The 16,582-nt window shown below is 44.8% G+C and overlaps 1 protein-coding gene across 1 annotated transcript in view; it reads right to left on the reverse strand.

Annotated features, from left to right (window-relative positions):
• pikfyve (phosphoinositide kinase, FYVE finger containing) overlaps nt 1–16,150 on the reverse strand; it is a 29,826-nt gene extending 13,676 nt beyond the window's left edge. Inside the window, exons 1-19 of the mRNA XM_056579628.1 lie at nt 16,002–16,150; nt 13,946–14,142; nt 12,570–12,740; nt 11,291–11,400; nt 10,777–10,948; nt 10,105–10,309; nt 7,836–7,925; nt 7,459–7,627; nt 6,825–6,982; nt 6,408–6,519; nt 4,618–4,775; nt 4,224–4,375; nt 3,691–3,753; nt 3,452–3,581; nt 1,995–2,175; nt 1,758–1,832; nt 1,197–1,304; nt 602–742; nt 286–412 (exon numbers count right to left, since the gene is read on the reverse strand). Coding sequence (XP_056435603.1) covers nt 286–412; nt 602–742; nt 1,197–1,304; nt 1,758–1,832; nt 1,995–2,175; nt 3,452–3,581; nt 3,691–3,753; nt 4,224–4,375; nt 4,618–4,775; nt 6,408–6,519; nt 6,825–6,982; nt 7,459–7,627; nt 7,836–7,925; nt 10,105–10,309; nt 10,777–10,948; nt 11,291–11,400; nt 12,570–12,740; nt 13,946–14,129 — 2,506 coding nt within the window. The 5' untranslated portion in view covers nt 14,130–14,142; nt 16,002–16,150. The remainder of the gene's footprint in view (nt 1–285; nt 413–601; nt 743–1,196; nt 1,305–1,757; nt 1,833–1,994; nt 2,176–3,451; nt 3,582–3,690; nt 3,754–4,223; nt 4,376–4,617; nt 4,776–6,407; nt 6,520–6,824; nt 6,983–7,458; nt 7,628–7,835; nt 7,926–10,104; nt 10,310–10,776; nt 10,949–11,290; nt 11,401–12,569; nt 12,741–13,945; nt 14,143–16,001) is intronic.
• Between the last annotated feature and the right edge of the window lie 432 nt (nt 16,151–16,582).

The following is a 16,582-nucleotide window of genomic DNA, read 5'->3' on the forward strand; positions in this document are numbered from 1 at the left end:
CAACGCAAAGCTTTCTGAGGCTCATAATCAGTAATCAGGATATGATTCGAGAAGGGTTCTTAAGGTTAAATAAATTCTAATAAAGTAACCAGAGTGCCTTCAGCCTTCAAAATCACAAGAAAACACAATGGATAGCCTGCATCACACGAAAATTGGCCCACGGCTGGTATTGTATTGATGACACACCCCTACTCTACAGTAAGTATACCCACTAAGAGGCCTCAACAGCAGTGGAAGGACTCCAATACTGGGATGATATGCCAGTGAAATGACTCTGCGACTCACTGTTGGACAAGGTGAAGGGCTGCATGTAGAACTTGTGGCAGGTGCCCAGGCGAGGTTTGGTGAGGAGCTGGTCCATCGACATCACCAGGTCCCCCTGTGTCATTCGGCTCACTCGGTCAAGCACTTGCTGCAGACGCGCGCACGCACATGCACACGCACACACACACACACAAAGCAACAACACCAGTCAATAGATGCAGCTTATGAGAAAATAGTATAGGAGATAGTATAAATAGTGCAGGGAAAACCTGCATAGTGCAGGTTTAAGACCAGTGGCATCACTGAAGGAGCATTAAACGGCAGCAGTAGCACTGACCGGCTTGACGTTGATGACCAGCGTGATGCCGTGCTCCAGCAGCATGTCCTGGGCGATGCGCGACACCGTCTTCTCCACCAGCACCAGGTTGGGCCGCACGTCCACGATGCGCTGCACGTAGTTCTTCAGGAACTCCCGCTCCTGTGGGGAGCGCACCGCTGACGCTCAACGGGTGGATCTCTCTTTGGTTGGTGGAATCTTTTTTCGGTCTAAAAAAGCTGGTATATAGACTAGTCTCCCCTTTCATCTATTCATCCATCCATTCATCCATACCTCCATCTATTGATCCATCCATTCATCCATACCTCCATCTCTTAAGCTCTCCAAGATTGCTATTTGGTGATTAAATCACTTATTAGTTCACTTTGATAACTTTGAGGGGAATGAGAGTCCAAGTCAATGTCAAAGCTTTTGTTGGTCACATGCCCAGCATAAGGCAGGGTCCTTCTGAAAAGGAACTCCATGTGACATGGCAAGCGACAAATACAAAGGAGGCACTCGCAAGTAGATATCAAAATGTTAAGAAGTACGGCGTGGCGAGCCATTGTCATCAAGACCTTGTGTGTGTGTGCATGTGCGCTTGCGTGTGTCTGACCTGGAGCACAATGGGGTCGATGCAGGTGAACTTGGTCTCCTCTCGGTACAGGTACTCTATGGAGCACTTGAGCAGCAGCACTTTGGGGTTCTTGATGTACGAGTTCATCTGATTTCGAAACACACACGTGAGACGGAAGAACAAAACAGGCATCAAGGCATGAAAAAACACAAAAAATGTAGTTAAATTCAGTTGAAGGGGAATGCTTGGCTATTATCTAAAATAATGGAGAGCTGCCTCATATGGGTGTTGTGAATGCAGCATGGTCTGCAACATGAACTGTTTTCGGGCAGGCTTGGTGAGAAGTTGGAGCATTTACGCCATTTATCAAAGTCGGACCAATGGAAAACGCAAATCCGAGAAAGATATTTTGAAAGTTCAAAATAATCTGCCAATTTACTGTTAAACCGAAGTAGAGGGAAATATGAAGCCGTACTTCCTCATTTTACAAAATAGGGAGCATGCCGTTCCCTAATGGTTGAATCATTGAATAATAAATCCAGACATTTTGGGTGAAATGGAGAGTAAAGATTTGAGCAGGGAACACTCTGCTCTGCGTACCTTCTTGTGAGCAATGTTCTTTGTGCACACAAATCCATTCACCACCACAGAGTCAAACTTCTTTCCCCCAGGAATCTGCAGGAAAGTCAAAGGGACCCTTATTCACAAGAGATACGGATGTAGTCCAGGCAAAACGCCTTCCTGTTAGCAATTAAAAAATGTCTGCATGCTGCAGCCTTTGCTACATTTCCGAGACAAACGCCACACACACACACACACACAAACACTGGGTCTGACCTTCTTGATGTGCACCAGCTGACGGATGTCCATGTCGTCGTCGCAGTTGCGGACGTCGGGCCGCACGGTCTGGACCACCGTGCGGACCACGGGCACGATGACGTCCCGCCAGGACAGGGACAGAGACTCGCTGTACAGCAGCTGCTGCAGCAGCGCCATCATGTGGCTGTGGTTGGCGGAGCTGCGAAAAAACACTGAACGTTACCCCCCACGAAAGACATGGATCCTGTGTAGGACTTGGGGGACTTTTTTATATTGATAAAACATACACAGTGTACACCAAGAAAGTTCTTTTCTGACCTCCAGGCTTGAAAGGGTTAAAGATAGTTCATGTTTTCTTTGCATTAGCTACTCTTCACCACACTAAAGGGGAAATTAAAAAAAATGCTCACATAAATGTTTTTTACAATTCGTTCTTTATCACTTCACTACTGCCGCTACATCTATCTTGATACGTAAAATTCAAGATGTCATTATACTAGACCTACAGTACTAGACCGACACACAGACAGTACACAAACCTCCCACCCCCTGCACCACACACACACCCCCCCCCCAGCACACACACGCCTCCCAGCCCACCACCACACACACGCCTCCCACCCCATCACCACCACACACACGCCTCCCACCCCACCACACACACTCCTCCCACCCCACCACCACCACACACACGCCTCCCACCCCAGCACCACCACACACACGCCTCCCACCCCACCACCACACACACGCCTCCCACCCCACCACACACACGCCTCCCACCCCACCACCACCACACACACGCCTCCCACCCCACCACCACCACACACACGCCTCCCACCCCACCACACACACGCCTCCCACCCCACCACCACCACACACACGCCTCCCACCCCACCACACACACGCCTCCCACCCCACCACCACACACACGCCTCCCACCCCACCACCACCACACACACGCCTCCCACCCCACCACCACACACACGCCTCCCACCCCACCACCACCACACACACGCCTCCCACCCCACCACCACACACACGCCTCCCACCCCACCACCACCACACACACGCCTCCCACCCCACCACCACCACACACACGCCTCCCACCCCACCACACACACGCCTCCCACCCCACCACCACCACACACACGCCTCCCACCCCACCACCACACACACGCCTCCCACCCCACCACACACACGCCTCCCACCCCACCACCACCACACACACGCCTCCCACCCCAGCACCATCACACACACGCCTCCCACCCCACCACCACACACACGCCTCCCACCCCAGCACACACACGCCTCCCACCCAACCACCACACACACGCCTCCCACCCCACCACCACACACACGCCTCCCACCCCACCACCACACACACGCCTCCCACCCCACCACACACACGCCTCCCACCCCACCACCACACACACGCCTCCCACCCCAGCACCACCACTAGCACCCTGCAGACTCACAGCAGCCTCTCCATGGCCTTCTTTTCCCCGTTCTCCTCTCGGAGCTGGTCCAGCGAGCTGTGGTGCCAGCCCAGGGGAGTCAGCAGCAGATCCTTGGCCTTGTCCTCCACACGACGGTTAAACAGTGACTCTGGTTACCATGACAACAGATGAGGGGGGCCAATACGAAGGAAACATGAGTAAATTCCAGGAAACTGATTTGTGTGTGTGTGTGAGTGCGAGAGAGTATGTTTCCATACCCTTGATGAAAGCATCACTGATGGAGATGTTTTGCCCTCCATCTTCAGACAGGAGGAGTTCAGCTGAGGTTCAGATGATAAAGAAGAGGGGTTGACACACATGAAGAGAGACGGAAGAAATACCATTTACACTGACAAACAAATTCAATCTGCTGTAGTGTGTTGGTGGTGTTCTTTTATATCATTTAACCAGGTTGAACTAATTGAGATTCATATCCTTTTTGCAAGCGTGGGCTTGTCAAGAGCGAGGCACAGCATAATGTGGAATATAAAAGCAAATGTGTGTGTACATATACATGCGTTAATTATATTACCCTTCGATATCATGTACAATACAGCTTTTCTATTTGACTTGTCTATTTGAATTTTCTTATTTTACTTTATTGTCCCTTATTGAATTGTGAAATTATATGAAACCCTGTTGTTAGCATGCACTTCTCATATACTTCACATTTATAACTTTGGAACTTTTTCTATCCTCATGCTGTTGTAAAGACTCCTCGGGACGGACCGAGTTCTGTCCTGGTCTGTACCTTTCTCTGTGGGCAGCGGTACGTGGGGGTACTTGGACTGCCTCTTGATGTGGAAGTTGACGTTGTCCTGCTCCACGTTGAGGTTGATGGAGGCGGCCGAGTCGCTGTCCACAGCTGACTGGACGCTGCTGACCGAGGTGCGCTTGCTGGGTCTGCAGATGCAGACCCATGAGGGGGGGGGGGGGGGGGGGAGCACAGGAATCAACACCACCTTCTCCACTACTCGATTAACCAGCTAACTTATCTTTCTCCCTAAACACACATAACACATATTTACAACCAATGCTTTTCTTGACAGCAAAGCGTTTGATTTGATAAGGGGGGTTGACCAGGGGTTGGGGGGGAAGGAGATAGAGGCATTGACCAAGGGGTTGTGGGGGTAGGAGATAGAGGGGAGGACTCACTGGGCATGGTGCAGTCGCTCTCATCGGCCAGCTGCTCCGTGTCGCTGTCGTCAAACTTGATGTCCTTGAACCAGGACGGCTCCGAGTGGCCTTCCAGGGAGTTGACGCTGTCGCTGTCGGGGGACGGCGTCTCAGAGAACTCTGTGCTCTGTGGACGTGCGGATGGAGAGAAAGGTAGAGAGGGAAAGGATATTTCTAGTTTAGCGCATTTTGTTAAACTAGAAATATCCATGGTTCAGGCTGCCTGAGGTAGTTCTCCGCTGGGCTCCGACTTCCCTGACGCTAAAGGAGTCAACAGTTTATGGCTAGGGTGAATGTGCTCCCTATTCTCAGGGACCAAAGCCACCCTAGCCATAAACTGTTCACTCTGCTACCGTCAGGGAGCAGAGTGAACATAGCATCAGCACACAAACCACCAGGCTCAAGAGAAGCTTCTTTCCATGCACCACAAGACTCTTGAACTCACCCTAACATCCTGCCCCCACCCAATTTGTGTAATAAACATATGCATCGCAATCAACATTATGTACTTGTTTTGCAGAGATTACAACAAGGACCAATGTGTTCTGGGTTCAACGTTTGATTCACGGCTGAAGCTTAATGTTGGGAGAAGTGTCATGTATCATGATGTAACTCATCAATGACCTTGTTCGAACATTCTCTTCCTCTGTACCAGACGCTGTGCCTGTATCTCATTGACATATCTTAACATGATAAAGGATGATTCTGTCTCTATTGGGTTTGTATCATGTACCCTGTGCGCTGGTACATTTCTGCTCTTCTGTGAACGTGTCTATTTTACTTCACCGTTAGCCCTGAGACTCTCAGTACCTCTGCAAGATGTAGATGATAGCTGTTAAGATTCTTCACGCCAGGGCCCTGATCTTCTCTTGAACAAAGTGTACACAGGCTTCATGTATCTGAACAAAGTTTGAGTCTCTCGGAGCGATTCAGCCTTGTGCATTGATTCCTGTTGTCGCTGCTTTGCTTACAAAGAGGATCAAGAACAAGAGCACTTAACCACAACAGACGACATATGGAACAAGTGTGCACGTCACTTTGGTGTCAGAAGCAAGATATACTTATTTAACAATGAGAATTTATACTCACTTCTCCTTCTTTAGAATTTTCTCAGTAACTCAGCAGACCAGAAGGAGGATGGCGTAAAAAAGAGCAACTCAGTGGACTTGGGAGTGGCTCGGTAGCTTAAATAAAGATCTCTTTTCTGAGTTGACTCACTGGACTAAGCAACAGGGCTTGGTGGCAATGTTTTTTATAGACGTGATTGTTGTTCCATGCACTCTGGTTGAATAAAGTGTAGGTTTAGAATGCTCAATGTGCTCGGACAGACATTGAATTGTTGATAAGCTAGGTTGTTCATTGAATTGCTTTCACCTTGTAAAACGCAAAACCACTGAGGCTGAAGTGCTTTGTGAAAGTCATGTATCGACGGCTTAGCAAGACCTCCAGGGTACCATGGGACAACAAATAGAAACCATGATAATGAAACCATAAATAAACAGCAAAAGAAAACGCAGACCCATGTTTATCAACCAAACCAATATTGGGGAACCGATGTTCCAGACTAGCATAAATGATGGAACGCAGGAAGCAATTGGATCAATATCAAACATCACGCTTACATAGACAATCCTGATCCAGAGAACTCAGCCACACCAGACGACAGACGACGATAGATTAGCACGCATAATATTGACATCATCCTCCCCTGGTTTAAATAAATGTCAGGTCATTTGCATAACGTGTACACATGTGTTACCTGTAGAGGGCGGTAAAGAGCGTACTCGTCCCTGAACAGCTGGTCATTGTGAGTGACACAGTCCAGCCACCGGCCATCTACCAGTGCCTGGCCAATGGCTATAGCTTGGGCCCTGCAGTGGATAAGCAGACAGACACAGAGATATAAAAGGAAAAAAGACATGGAGAGAGAAAGGAAGAAAGACAGAGAGTGAAAGGGATCCAGAGTGAGAGACAGAGAGAGAAAGTCTAAATACATAACTTTCTTTAATGTTATTATTTCAAAAGGGAAAAATAAGCTGGACCTCTCATGGCCTGAGAGATCCGAAAAACCTCTCCAGATATACAAAACATCTCCAAAACTAGTATAAAGGCCTGACTAAGAGCAAAAACCATCGTAAAATTTGAATAAAGCATTTGAGTCACAACAACAACCAACCTTGTGGAGATGGTGCCGTTGCGAAGCAGCCAGTTGACCAGCTCCTTCCCCACGATGCAGTTGGGGTAGGTCCTAAGCCAGTAGCGATGGTCCTGGAACTCCATGCCTGTGTTGTGGTGGCAGATCCTCTTCCACAGGTCCTTCAGCTGGGACGAGTCCTAGAAAATGACGGCACAGTGGTACGTGGGTCAGCGAGGACATTGTTTTTTTCCATTGACACAACCCTCTTTTGTGTGGTTCAACGTATTAGTTCAGGTTAGGTTCTGCAGGTCCATTTGTGTTTTGAATGAGCATTAATAAAGATTAAATGTGTGTTTCTCATAAAACACATTATTTTGGTGTCAACCTGACAATACAAATATCGTGGAAGCAAAGAATCTGAACGCACGATTTCCCCCCCCCATTGATAATAATACTAATAATAATAATAGATCAAATTTTTAAAGTGCTTTTCCCAGTGATCAAAGACGCTTCACAATCGCTTCATAAGCTAAAAAAAAAGCTAAACAAAACAAACGTAAACAAAACAAAAGTTTAAAGAAAAGTTTAAGATTTAAAACAAAAGTTTGAATGGATATGGCTCTAAATGGGGGTATGTGTTATTGGGACCAACAGAGGAGGCCTTGGTGCTCACCAGCAGTATCTTCCTCTCCTCCTCGCTGTGGTCCTGCTTGGTGCCGGTCATGGGGCCGGCCTTGGCGTTGCTCATGGTACGGCTGGGCTGCGGGCTGACGGAGCTGTCGTACGCCGGCCCCATGGCGGAGCCCGCACGGTCCAGGGACAGGTTGGAGACGCTGGCGGACCTGCGGTGTTACAGGGGGGGGGGAGAGAGGGGAGAGAACGACCACAAAGCAAAACGGGTGGGGGAGTGGGAGGAGAGAGAGGGGCGTCAGGGGCGTGTCTGGCGGGGAGGAATGGGAGGTCGAGCTCGACCAGAAATGAGAAGGAAAATCAAGCTGAGATAGGCGGGGATGGGAGGAAGGGGGAGATATGCCCAGAGAAGCGACTGACCTCTTCCTAGCAGGTGATTTGCCTACGTCTTCTTGTAGTGTCGTCAGCCTGGAACTGAGACCACTGCCCTGAGTCTCCTGGTGAATCAAACTAGTACACACGCCCAAACACAGATCCCCCCTGTTGAACAACGCGTGCGTTTCCTTCATTCGACTCACACAACTTAGTAGTTCTTTTAATGTACCCGGCATGCATCCACCCTGATAGATTAACCCCACTGACGGAGAACAGAAGCATGCAAGAGGGTTAGATCTGGAATGCACCCCACAGAGAAAGGCTAAAGTATAGAAGAGACTCAGAAGGGAAAAGATGCAGCAGGACTCACTTCTTCCTCATCCCAATGGGAGTTTTTCTATGCCAGGAGAAAAAAGAGAGGGAAAAAAGGTTCTCTTAGAGACCCGACAACAGAGAAAAGGAGGCAAGAGGGCTCAACATGGTCAGGTGGTGACTTTGCTGTGACAGGGATGCAAGCGATTAGGTTTGCATAGCGCAAATGGAGTCAGCATATTAAGTCGGCATGCTGAATGGTCGGAACAAATACAGTGGAATGTGTTGACCAGCAACATGTTGTTCATAAGCCTATATTGAATATTTCATTCATCTATTCAGATCCCTCATTGATTCAGTTCCTCCAGTTAGTTATGTAATTAATATCATGTAATTAATGCCAGCATTTAGCATGCATTATCATCTCTAGTTGACACACGTTAAGTCTCTTGCTTGGATCATGATTTGTAAGAGATTTGATGGATCACTGAGACTTGAATAGTATTATGGCAGACATATTCTATACTTCCATTTGATCGGCCACTTAATTAAGTTAGATTTTCTCCATCATTGTTCATATTTTATATTCAGTCTCCTCCATTTGTAGTTATGTCTCAGACAAATTGAAGAAATTGAGATAAATGAGAAAGCTCATAAGTAGTCCAAAAAGGAGTACGCAATGCATCTGCAGCCTCGCCCATGAAATATAAGATCAGACAGCAGCGATTTTCCGCTGATTTAAAGTGGAGCTTCAAAGAAGCATGTCAAGCAACAAACAGAGTGAGTTGGATGTGGATTATGTGTGAAAGGAAGAAAGAAAATTGAGGACTCATGTGCAGGCAAACCATGAGGGTAAGGTGACTCTCGTCAAGTCCCTTTCCTTGTATGTGCAAATATATTTGGCAGAATAAAATAAGTCTGACTCTGAAAACCAAGAGGAAAGAAAAGGGAAGTGGGACAAGGAAGCGACACTTGTATCATGCATGATGACTTCCCTATGATTAATTGTTTTCTTAGACATTCACACAATCAATTCAGAACTCGTTTCACGCAGATGACTATGTTAATCCAACTGGATTCCAGTTGCTGCCAAACTGCTCAATTAATCAGCCAAATACGTAAGGTATATATAGTGCTTGTCCATCAGAATGTATCATGGGATTTCTTTTTGGTAATACACAGCTATATTGTATTAAGTACTGTAAAATCCTAAATCACTCCAATGCTCCAAAACGGCGGCTGTTATTGTGATTTTATATTGTGATGTCCGAGCCCTACAGTGGTAAGAATAAGTTTATGCACCCATACTAAGTTGACTAAAAAGAGGAATAAAAAATCATCTTCTGGAAATCGATCTTATTGCCTTAATTAAACAAATGAGGAAAAATCCAACCTTTTAGGCCACAAGCTTTCTTTGTGAATGAATAATTTATTTAAATAAATAAATGTTCATTAGAATACAGGGTGCATAATTATAGGAACCCCTATGTTAAATTCCAATAGAGGCAGGCAGATTTTTATTTTTAAAGGCCATATATTACATGGATCCAGGATACTAGGCATCTTGATAAAGTCACCTAGGCCTTTGGAATTAAAATAGAAAAAAACAAAACATGCCAATCTCTAGGTATGGTGAAGGGTATGTATTGTTGTGTGGCTATTTTAATTCCAAAGGCCTAGGCGACTTTATCAGGATGCATAGTATCCTGGATCCATGAATTAAAATGGCCTTTAAAAATAAAAATCTGCCTGCCTCTATGGGAATTTAACATAGGGGTTCCTATACTTATGCACGCTGTAATTTAATGAAGAACATTTTTTTATTTACGATACATTATTCATACACAAAAAAAATTGGTGGCCTTACGGTTAGATTTTTCTCCCTTTGGTTTAATTAAGGCATTAAGATAAAAAAAATGATTCCTCTTTTTAGTCAACTTTATCAGGGGTGCATAAACTCATTCTTACCACTGTATATATGTGTTAATGTGTTTGTGTTCACCTCTGCCATGTGAGGTCTTCCTCCAGGAAGATGTTTCTACTGGCCTTGCGCCCCCCCACAGGCGTCCTGGGCTCGCTGGGCTCCACGCTCACAGAGCAGGGGGAGTCCGACAGCGCGCTCAGGTCCTCGCCGATGGAGCCCGAGTCGGCCGAGTGGGCGTAGCTGAGCGCTATCTTGCGACAATAGGTACAGGCCCGCAAGTCTCCTACAGCAGGGGAGGGAGAACGAGAAGAGAGCGATTAAGAAAAAGAAAACAAGAGAAAGAGAAAACAAGAGAAAGAGAAAAACAAGAGAAAGACAAAAACAAGAAAGACAAAAACAAGAGAGATAGACAGATATATGGATGGATGGATGGATGGATGGATGGATGGATGGATGGATGGATGGATGGATGGATGGATGGATGGATGGATGGATGGATGGATGGATGGATGGATGGATGGATGGATGGATGGATGGATGGATAGATAGAGAGAGAACGAGAGACAGAATGAGAGAGCGAAAGAGAGAGAGAGCAGGAGTAAATTAAGGGGCAACCAGATCTGACCAGATCAACTCCAAATCAGTCCTTCTGTTATCAACTGTGTTTTCTCATGTTGTCTCCCCCTGTGCCCCTCCCTCTCGGTGTGTCCTTTAGAAGACACCTCAGCCACCTCTCTCCGTGGTGCTTACCGGTGTAGCCCATGAACTTGCCGGGGATCTCCTGGTTGCAGCAGCGGCTGCAGAAGATCTGGCCACAGAGCCGGCAGTGGTGGCGGCGGCGGAAGGTGGTGAACTTCTCGTTGCAGTCGTAGCACTCTTTGCACTGGCTGTCCGGCATCCAGTACTGCTTCAGGTCACTGTCCTGGTGTGGGGAAAAGACACAAATGCACCCACAGGAAACCACTTAGGCTCAAAGGCTTGTGTGTGTGTGTGTGTGTGTGTGTGTGTGTGTGTGTGTGTGTGTGTGTGTGTGTGTGTGTGTGTGTGTGTGTGTGTGTGTGTGTGTGTGTGTGTGTGTGTGTGTGTGCGTGTGTGTGTCTCCCTGCATAGACTCCTTGCCTTCCCTTCCCATTCCTTTGAGATATAACATCAAGAATTTTGTAATTAACTTCCATGCGGGGGGTCACTGCCATTAAAAACCCTGCGCTGTGGAGGTGAGTGTGATTTAGGCTTAAGCGTGAATGTGCATTGCTCCCTTTAATACCTGACTCTTCCCCTCCATGATTTCTTTCAGTCTTTTCAGAGCGGTGCGCAGTTGAACTGCTGTGCGTGGATCATGACTGCTGAGCGGCGTCTCCGATTTCCTGCGGCCTTCTGTGAAAAGGGGAGATGGATGGATGCCATGAAACCTGGGAGTATGTACCTGATTTTTCTTTGTAAACATGAGATCACATGTATGAAGTTGTGTTCCAAAAGCTTACCTTGCAAATGACATCAGCATTTTACAATCTAAACAAATTACAGAAGTTGTGTAATGTCTAAGACACTCAGTTACAGCTAACGCCGAAAAAAAGATCAAAAATATTTTTTTTCTGACTCAAGATAAGAGATTAAATAGGCTAGTGTTAGTTTTAAAGTTCAAAATCACATCATTCCAGTTATTAATGCCTTGGTGGAGATTAGACTAAAACCGATCACTTCAATATAAATATAAGCTTCACACACAATACATGCAAGCAAACTCACAAATAAAAATGCTTGTATTAGGCTGGGTTCTTAAATTATTCTTTATAAGAAAGCGGTTAAAAAAATGATACATCAAACACATGGTTAATTTTTGGGCAAACCACGAAGTGCAGAAGGGCCCTTACCTGGCCAATCCACTGTAATGGAAAAGACATGAGAATGTATGTTACAGCCTCCATTTTAACATATCCGACCCCAAAGCTGAACCATTTCACAGATATCAATCTACAGCAATGGATTGTAGGTATTTTTCAAGTCTCTGAGACCATGTAACGTCTTGATGTCGTGGTGTGAACGAGCTATGCAAAATCACTTAGTTCAACATTCCTCATTATATTACGGTGTAAATATAAATGTATTAGAAACAGTTCATTATACAGGTTTTACACAATGTCATTTCAAAAGTATAATATGAAAAAACATAATATAGATTTTTAAAGCCTCAGGAGATAATCTATGGGCAAGAGAAGCTAACAATAAAATGTCTACTAAGAAAATACATTGCATTTTAAACACTTTGGCTGTTGTACAACTCAGTAGAATTTAATATGAATTATTACAATTTCAGTCCAGAAATACAAACTGGAATGCCTGCCGTATTTTTCCAAAAAGCCATTATCATTCATCTTTGACCTGTACATTGATGACAAGACAGACTTCTTTCTAGTTGCAGCAGATAATTAGATCCCAAAACCAGTGTAAACCACCATTCAAAAGGGAATAAATAGCACTACAAATAAACATGCATTATGCCTTAGGATGCCATATCTCTGCTAAAAGAGTTCAGGGTGCGTTACCGGAAGCAGTGGAGGTCCGCCGGAGCGGGTCTGGGTGCTGCTTGCGGTGGGACCCGGGAAGGTGGTTGGAATGTGAAGGACTGGTGGCCCATGGCCCTCTGACTAACTGTGGGGAGGGGACCGGCACATCAGCCTTCTCCAGAATTGTCGGAGAAGGAGCCCGCCCCTCTTCTGCATGTGCACATAGCAATGTGTACACACACAATCACACACACACACACACACACACACACACACACACACACACACACACACACACACACACACACACACACACACACACACACACAGACACAGACACAGACACAGACACACACACACACACACACACACACACACAAAAGTGATGTGTTCAGAGAAACAATTGTCATAAGATTGCTCCCAAGGACCCTTAAAATAATTACATAATTATTAGATTACTATGTAAAAGGTCAAGTATGAAGAAACTGTCTTTATTCAATGGTAAAATAAAAAAAGAGTAAAAGGTATATGTTAAGGGTTATGGTTGCAATATATATAAAAATATATATAATTCTAGAAGTTGGTTGATTCAAAATAGTACTGCCATACACTACTCCTTATATCACCAAGGCACTCCCTCAGTGACTTCCTTTAGGACATCACATCAAGTAAAATTCGCCTTAACCACAGAAAGGTGAGACTGTATAGTGATATTCTCTTCAAAGAAACGAAAATAGGATTATAACTACACCTTGTATCACCGAAGACATGAGATGAAATAACTTCCCAATCAGGGGAAATCTCAATGTCTCCTACCGCACTCCTTAATATCCAAGTTTTGCCAACAACTTTGAGATTATACAAGGTGTATATATATTATTTATACAACTATGCTTTTAACATTGCTTAGTAGCCTCAAGGGAAAGTGGTTGACGATAAAGCTCTCACACTCATTGCCAGTCACATGAGTTTGTTCGTAGCCTCTTTAGATTTCCATCACATGAGCCATGACCTAGCCAGCACCAATTAAACATTGATTTTCCTTTGGAGTCTTACTCAAAGTAGCCATGTTGAATACTTTACGTCAGCATTTCAGAGATTATTCTGCAATGTCATTGTATTTTTCGCATTCCTAAACCTGTCGTTTTCTCCTGCAGCTATTTCAATTCGTACATACAAAGTTTCTCAAGAATAGATTGCGCCATCAATTCAGGGAATTTTTCTCCATACTTTACTTTCTTCTGGTTTACTTTTGTCCCCGCACTGTGGGGGAAATTAGCTATAACTCAAGCCACTAGTTTTTGCTCATGAGAAAATGTGGTTTAAACCCAAAATCAAGCAACTTAACTTTTAGTACATTTAAGAACTGCCGACCTACAGTGGACCCAAACAAATTGAGGGGTGTGGAGGCCCACCTTTGTTGCTAAAGCGGAAAAGGTTGACGAAGGAGCTGTACGCAGAGCGCAGCGGGGGCTCATCCTGCTCCGGCGTGAGCGGCTTGAACTGGGTCAGGTGGGAGGGGCTGGCGGGTGAGAGGACAGGCTGCTCAGCAGTCCAGTCAGTGGAGGACGAGGAGGAGGACTTGTCGTCGGCGGCCATGTCACTGCTGATCCTGTGGAAGGGAAAGCACATAAAACAATGGGCATGGTGCATCACTGACCTTTGAGAGATCATTTCAAGATCCTCAAAACGTCGTTTACCATTACGGTCTATGAAGAAGGAAAGGAAAAAGGCTTGCAGCCTTTGCTGGTCTTTCGTTGTAGAAAACCCCCAATGCATATTTACAGCAGTGAAATTAGGTTGTAGTATTTGCTTGCTTGCCTCTAGCTACTGTTATTCAACAACTGTTTATTTAAGATAAGACTTGATTAGGTTTTGATACAGAGTGTTTGATAAGCTGAAATTGTGTCAATAAACTATAATTTCTACATTTAAAGTGACAATAAAAGGCACAATTCCCACATGTGGTCAACAAGATTGGTTTAGAAGAGGATATAAATCATAGGATTGTGTACCCGCTTAGCCTGTGTCAAAAAAGTAGCAGGACAGATAAAAGCATTCGATACATACATACATCAACAGACATGCAGAGACACTGATCTAGTGTCTTTAAACACTTTATAATCATGACCAAAGATACATTTACTGAAAATATTTAAAAAGCAATGCAAAGGACCTTTGCAAATGTAATGCAGAATGGTATTGCTAGTGGTTAGAGCGGCAAGGACTAGGCTTTTGACAATGGAAGACATGCATTTACTACTACCATTACAACGACTGCATAAAAAAGAACATGCATTTACTACTACTACTACTAATACCACTACCAGACACAAAATAACCTTGTCCAAATTCAACATCTGTGTGATAATATTGCAGTTCTATTTGGTACATATGATTGAAAAATATGTAAGCCGTTTTTACATATTGTCTTTAACAGAAAACGCATACATTTTAATATTTTGCTATATTTGTTATCGGATTGAATACCAAGCATTGGTATTAAATAGAGAATTGCTCTATCGAACAATATGTCATTTTTTACCGACCAACGGAAATCCCTGTCTACAAGGAAGCCCGTTTGTTTTATAAGATTTGTTGATCATAGAGCAAAACTAGACTCGCGGTTGTTTGACAAATCCCCTGCCTCGTCTCTCCCGGTGAAAAATCAATCATATGATGATGGAAACGGGCCTCGAGTAAGGTGGACTTCTGACGACCCACACACACAGGGACAGGACACAATGAAAGCTATGGCGTAAACGAAGCAAAAAAAAACTGTCAATCCCCGACCGTGGGTGTCTTTAATAAACAAAACAAGGCTGCAGCTCGTGTATGTTAACTTATTATCCAAATGTTGGCTTACTGGGAACTGACCATCTACAATGAAGTAGCCAAAAACTAGACTCGCGGTTGTTTGACAAATCCCCTGCCTCGTCTCTCCCTGGGAAAAATCAATCATGTGATGATGGAAACGGGCCTCGAGTAAGGTGGACTTCTGACGGCTCATGAACATGTCCCCCCCCTACCCACACACACTGACAGGACACAATGAAAGCTATTGCGTAAACGAAGAAATAAACAACGACTGTCTATCCCCGACCGTGGGTGTCTTTAATAAATAAAACAAGACTGCAGCTCGTGTATGTTAACTTATTATCCAAATGTTGGCTTACTGGGAACTGGCCATCTACAATGAAGTAGCAAGAGATGATGTACCTTGTTATCCAACGCCAGCTCAAAACTGCAACTTCATGGCTATACTCTCCCTACGACCAGACCAGGACAACTGTATTCATTAAAGACTGGTATGAGGCTAGAGAGACAAGTTGCAGCTAGTAGCTGACGTTAGCTAACGTTAAGCATAGCATCATCTTCTTACGTACGTTACTGCTAGCATTAGCGGTACATTGACAGAAGATGTTGAACACACAGACACACGGCTCAATGGCAGAAACAATTACAATTGACCTGTGTACTGTCTGTCACTTCATCGTTTCTATGACATTGACAAAAAAGCTGCTCTACTGTGTGGGAAGCCGACTCCCATACGGAGAGGGGAGATCAGAGCAGTCGAACTGTTTTGATCACGAGACAAGGCAAAGACAGACAAACTCCGAGTCAACGATCGATCCATTTTTTAACATTGCATGTAGCTGTTGTAATGTGTTTAATAGACAACGGATACAAATTGTATTTCTAGCCTTCACTTATAAACTCTTGTTAAATTGTTAAAAGCATACCGTAAAACAGACCCTTTATCCTGTGCCAACAGAGGGCGACAAAGCGTAACATTGGGTTGGTTGCCTACAACCTACATCAATGCCTAAAGCCCTCTATGTATGCATATTATTTATCACTCAAGACTAGCTGAAAATCTAAACCAAAATATCTGAATATATATATATATATATATATATATATATATATATATATATATATATATATACATACAGTATAAGCGTACATCCATTTCAACCACGCACCACCCGAACGCGGGGAGCGCATGCGTGTTACTGATCGGTGACCAGAGATAAGGCACGCCCCTCGTG

Source organism: Gadus chalcogrammus, chromosome 20 (assembly GCF_026213295.1).
Source record: "Gadus chalcogrammus isolate NIFS_2021 chromosome 20, NIFS_Gcha_1.0, whole genome shotgun sequence".
Lineage (NCBI taxonomy): Eukaryota > Metazoa > Chordata > Actinopteri > Gadiformes > Gadidae > Gadus > Gadus chalcogrammus.